This window comes from Dermacentor variabilis, chromosome 6 (assembly GCF_050947875.1).
Source record: "Dermacentor variabilis isolate Ectoservices chromosome 6, ASM5094787v1, whole genome shotgun sequence".
Lineage (NCBI taxonomy): Eukaryota > Metazoa > Arthropoda > Arachnida > Ixodida > Ixodidae > Dermacentor > Dermacentor variabilis.
In genome coordinates this window covers 135,712,782-135,718,781 of record NC_134573.1, presented here as the reverse complement: position 1 = coordinate 135,718,781, position 6,000 = coordinate 135,712,782, and the positions used below count along the sequence as shown (strand labels likewise).

Genomic DNA, 6,000 nt, shown 5'->3' with positions numbered 1-6,000 from the left:
GTTTGGGCACAAGTACGCATTCATCGCGAATTCTTCAATTTAAAACGCAATATTTTGTCGCAAAAAGAAAAAGAGAAAAAGTTATCGTTTTGCAAAGTCACGAAGTCGCGTGTGAAGACAGAAGGACAAAGTTGAGGCAAATCCACGCGGTAAACCCACCATCCCCGCGCTTTCAGGAGCCGCCACATATACTTGCAGGCACCCCGTAAACATTTGGGCCAAAATTCTTTCCAGTAGCTTTCTTTTCTCTTGCAAAAAAAAAAAGAAAAGAAAGGGCTATGCACCGCTGTCACATTAATTGAGAGCGAGAGCCCCCGACGTCGACGTGAAACATTCTTCAGCGACTGGTACTGCCTTCGCATGTAATAGAAAAAAAAACAAAGCCCCACCAGCGAGAGACCGTGGAGAGCCCACATACGTTCAGTCCTCCATAATATGAGTTATATTAATAAAGGTACAAAAACTTGCTGTTGGCAGTACATGACTTTGGCTATACACTGACTGTACACATTGGTTTCTTGTTTGTTTTATCACCTGCACTGGTGTCGATATAACAAGGAGAATAAAGCGATGCTGGCGACAGTTTCCACCGGCCTACGTTTGCAACATATAAAGCGTACGTATCTTAACTTACTCCTGCTTCGGGGCCTGGAGCCGACGATTATCCTTTCAATTAAAATCTACCGATCGGCAAATCTCACCAACGAGAGGCCAGAAAGCATGTTTATTTAACCGTGGTGGTCACATGATGACCTTATACAGAGCTTCAAACAACAGTATCTTTGTACAGTGGGGTAAGTTATATTCTAATGAACAATAAGAATAAGTATCTTGAATATATTAACTGTATAATAGCTATTGCACTCTGCAGAGCTCAAAACGTTTTAGTTTCATGGATCATTCTGCAGAAAAAAAATAGATCTTTAGAAGGAACAGTAATGCCGTAGCGCTTATTTTTGTTATCGCGCACGTACGCGTGAAGATATAACGTCTGCGTTGTGCTATTAAGAATTGCATTTTCCTAGCTATACGTGGCCTTCGGCGGGACTTTCGAAGCATCAGAACGGCGCTCCATGGTGATCTTGGTCGACACGTGTCCACAACTTATCTTGTGGCCCTAACTTCCAGCGCAAAATGCCAAAATGTCCTTGCAGAACACGACGCTGTGCCCGCCTTTGACACCGCGGCAGTCACGCCCGACTAAATATGCGAACAGCGCAATGAGGAGTCAATTAAGAAACGTTTACTTAGCCCCTTAGTTCAATTGGGGAGACCGTCGTTGAGTGGTGCAAAAGCGCTTCGAAATTGCCGCCTCGTCTCTCAGCCATTGCCACTTGCGGCAGACAAAGTAAACACAACAAATATCACATCTAAAATGGCTCTTCTGTAATAGAATGACGACTACGCACATCGGCGACGTCTCAGTAGGTACACTACGTCGCTGCCTGCACAGAACGTGTAAGCAGACTGGGATGGTCTGTACCACAGGAGCAATCCTACTCGTGCAGAGCTGGAGTGAGTTCCCAGCGTCATTCAAGCAGTGAAAATGGCAGCAGGGGCAGGAAAGGCTCGCAGGCGATGCGTCTTTTCTGCAATGCGTAGCAAGAAAACAATTATAAACGAAATGCCTAAAATAGTGGAGCTCTAACTTATGAGTGCGACGACCACCCATAGGTGTTATTACCTGTCTACGTGACACCGTTCAGAGTCGTCACTCCGAGCGACTCTACTGTGATAAATGTAGGCTACTAAGTTCTTAAATGTCTACGATAATCTCGCCCACAGATGGATTATCACTGTCCCTGGGCGTAACTAGAAAACCAACGGCCGCGTTACCTACACTCACGTAGATCGAGAGTTGTGTACCAAAACACCGAGACGGCTGACATGGGAATGTTGGGAAGTAGAGATCCTAGGTCTGAATGCAGCGACAGCCGACTTAAGCGAGTGATGCCTCAGGCAAAAATGATCCTGAACTTACAAATGACGCGTACATAAAGCTCAGCGTTCACAATTCTTCGAAAGCACAGATAAAAACTGGACCCAGAACAAACAAGTGTTCACGTCACTGAAAGCAGGTCTTCACTGTACACAACCCTCAAGTTTCAGACGATGACATGTCGCATTTCTCGCTGTAGTGCCGTATCCTGCCTACAAGTTAGCAGAGTCGTATACTGCGCTGACTGCACGATATGCGGGCTGGCCTGCATGTTTTGCTACTTGCTCGCATCAGGCAGTGCAGGTAAAAGAAGCTCCTCCTCTATCAGCTCGATGTATACAGCCGGCACCGGTCACAAGCTTGTAGTTTCTATCGTTCACGAAACAACGGCACGGAGTGCGTCACTTGCAGACGTTCTCGCGCACTTTCTCCGCGCACGTCTGACACCGCACGAAGCAGCACCAGTGGAACTTGCAGTGGCACTGCTGAGTCCTGGTTCGGTAGTGCGTCTCGAAGCCGCGACCGCAGCACAGGAAGCGGCAGCTGTCGGGGCCCGTCGAGGTTCGGTTGCAGAAGCGACCCGCGGTGCCGGCCGAGCCACGCTCCAGGTCACGCACGCAGTAGTTGGGCGAGTCCTCCAGGAACACCAGGTCGCGCGGCTTGGGCCGGACCACGACGTCGGCCCAGGGCAGCTCGTACGAGTCCGGCGGCTCGTCCGCGAAGAAGACGTTCGCCGACGATGACGAGGCCCGCCTGTTCGAAGAGGACGCCTTCTTTTTCTTCTTCTTCTTGCTGCCCGGCGGAGTCGCCGTCGCCGCTGGCGGTCGCAAGTGCTTCTCGTGCAGCTTCAGGTGCACCGGCCTGCGCCGGTTCGGGTCCAGCGCCGCTCGGGAGCGACCGTAGTAAGGCAGCGTCCGCTTGGCGCGCCGGTACCGCTCGACCAGGTAGTCGCCGACGTGACTGAACGGGGGTAGCCGCTTCCAGCAGGTCTTCAGCGAGCAGGAGCCGGAGACGCCGTGACACTTGCACTCCGTCAGCAGGGTGAACTTGACGGCCTGAAACGAGTCAATGTGGCGAACGTGGTCGCCGAGGAACAAAATTGACGTTTGTATATGCGAACGAAACAAGTGACCGTCTTCGTTTCACGTGGCGAAACGTCCTAATCGGCACGAGAAGACGGTTAGTCGGACTTTGCTTGCGTGAATTTGACTGAGCCGCGACGTATACAAACTCTCCCATATATTAATCTCACGGAAGCGTAGACCGACACGTCAATCGACGCCGTGTCACGAAGCACGCTTGAAAAAATATAGCGAGGCATAGGCGAATGAGCGCAGAGCGCCCTGGTGTTCGAGCACCGCCTGCTAGGCTACTTCAATGCATCCGTCACAACCTTTGTTGTTTAAATACCAGCAAATATATTGTTTGCGACTGCTTATTGTAACCATCGTCAGCGCAGGAGCAAGTGTGCGCATCTCGTTTATTGTCAGAAGCAGGTAAGCAGCTTACTATGTGAAGCTCCCCAGAAGAGCCTATAGCTCCCGATGCTCGTACGATAGTATGCTCTGTGCACATGCGCATGTCGTCGCTACTTTATGTACTGCGCTCTGCAGCACGGCGCTTACCGTCGTGTCGGTCGTCGCTCTCTCCAGATAATTAACCTCTTGGGATGTTGTCCATGTTAACACAGACAAAACTGCATAATCTGGATATGGCATTAATCTTCTACGAGAAATAAGGGGCTTGTGCACAGTCCTTCATTACATGGCGCATAATAGTACGCGACGGTCAAAAGTTCGAATACGCGTGCCAGTTCCTTGTAGAAGTCTAAAGTCTGTGCGAATAAAGCGCGGCTTTATTCGGGCTGGTATAACTAGTTGCAATGCTCTAGATTATTCCTGTAAATTCAAGGGCATGGTCGTTGCGTTACCATCCCGTTGCCACCTTAACGATGGTAACGGGAATTCGAAACAAGGACGCCAAGGACGGTTGCACTCCGCATGTCATCAGGATCCACAAAACTGCCTCGAAGGGAGCAGCGTAAAGCGGCGAACGCGGTCGTCGGGAATACGTGGAAGAAGAGTACTCCATTCTCGAAGACACGTGACCACCGCGGTTTCGGGTAGGACAGCTCCTAAACGGATGCGTAAGGAAGCTCCTAGAATAATGAGTCAGCCCCGAGCGCGTTAGTGATCTCGTCCTCCCCGTGCGTCCCGCAAAACGAACACGTTTAAGTTAGCTCGAAGACGTTAACCGGCCCAGGAAACCCCATCGTCCATCTTGATGCCTCCATCCACGTTTCTCAGCGGCCCCCTCGTCGTTTGTTATTCTCCAGCTACCGAAAAACGCCGAAAGACGTCGCAGATGTCAGTCTGCCCTGCAGAGTCAAATGCGTTCGTGAAATACATTACTCGTTGAACAATGGAGAAAGAAGCGGAAAAAGTAAATGAAAGAAAGAACGAAAGAAAGAAGGGAAAGAAGGAAAGAAAAAAAGAAAGGGTCACGAAGACGAAAAGCGGCAGTAAAGAAGAGGCACACACAGAGCTCGCCCGTGACTAGGGCGGCGGCGGGGCGGCGTTACTCATCCACGAGCGCACACACCAGGCACGCGTTCGCCGGCGCGGCCCAGCGAGCACGAGTTGATGGCGATGCGTGGGCAATACTACGGCGGCGGTGGCCCCCCCGACGAAGAAGTCCGCCGCCATCCTCCGCACACGCAAAAAAAAAAAAAAAAAAAAAAATAAATAAAAACATTACTCCCCGCCGAGCAAGATGAGCGATCCGACGAGCCCGGACGGCCGTCGAGGTGGCTGTTGTTGGAAGCCAAGTGAAATAAAAAGGGTGGAGGCTGGGGGAGGCATAGAATTCGGGCCTCGGCGTGCTGCAAGAATGCGTGCTGGGCCGCCGGCAAATAAAGAGGGAGGCCCTGATTTTCTTTTTTTTTTTTTTTTGTGGCGAGGACCACCGACTGCTGTCGCAGTCCGCACCGCGACGAACTGGCCAGTCCCGTCTGACCAAGTCAGACGGCGTATGATTAGACCGGCGCCTGATTTTCGGCACTGCGGCCGATAGACGGCTAAAGAAAGAAAAAAGAAGAGAAAGTTGTCGGCGGTATCTTCAATTGAAATGCAAGGACGCGACTGAAACGATAATTGACAGGGAAGACCCGAGTTCGTTGACGGGAAGCCCGGCGATGTGTTACGGATACAACGTAAATTGGGTGTAGATCAGGATTTTAGGGTTGTGAAAGGGAAAGTTGTCATTCCCCCCCCCCCCCCCCCCCGTGCCCCCGAGATGAGAACTAAGCAACAAAAGGAACACACAACTCAGCAATATAGCTTCGCAGTTGAAGAAAACTCGTGCTGGCCTGGGTATCGAACTCTAAACCAACGCCTTTCCGGAGCCTCATCAGAGCTATCCAGCTGGCTAGCAGTCGATCGCATTGCGAGGCTGAATTAATTGACTACTTTAAGTAGAGGGACACTGGCTGTGGCCAGATCGCTTCTGGAGAAATCAGCAAGGTGGTAGAAGTTTCATAAAAAGGAAAAGTTGTCACCGTCCTGTGAGGTTATTGTCTTTTATAACTCTCCCTTTCATGAAAATTCCTCCGCCTCGCGCAGAACTGATCTGCCAGGACTTATCATTGTGTTATAATTGATACTTAACAAAGATGTTGGAAAAGTTAGCAACACTTAACACATTATATGAGCGCTTACCACGACGGCGTGTCTGTGGACAGCCAGAGAGAGGAAGAGAGGGTTTTATTGAAAGGCAAAGATTTTTGTCGTGTTTTTTTTTTTTTTTTTTTTGCAGCCTACGACTACTGACATGCTACTGTGCGTAGGGAGGTGCAACAGTATCGATAGATTCTAGAAGGTAGGAGAAAGAAGAAAGTATTTTATCAAGAACATGCTTATGTTTTTCCACCATATGTTTCACAATATGTTTATATATGTGTTTCACCGTATCATTATATGGCGAAAGGATGGCGAGAAATTGAGATCTTTTTTCAACGTGAAGCAAGCTTTGGATATTACTTTTTAAAAAGGTGAATTTCAAAT

At 49.7% G+C, this 6,000-nt stretch overlaps 1 protein-coding gene across 1 annotated transcript in view; it reads right to left on the bottom strand.

Annotated features, from left to right (window-relative positions):
* Positions 1-705: 705 nt before the first annotated feature.
* LOC142585274 (protein Wnt-2-like) overlaps positions 706-6,000 on the bottom strand; it is a 91,181-nt gene continuing 85,886 nt past the window's right edge. Inside the window, exon 5 of the mRNA XM_075695904.1 lies at positions 706-2,994. Within this exon, the coding sequence (XP_075552019.1) occupies positions 2,341-2,994 (654 nt within the window). The 3' untranslated portion in view covers positions 706-2,340. The remainder of the gene's footprint in view (positions 2,995-6,000) is intronic.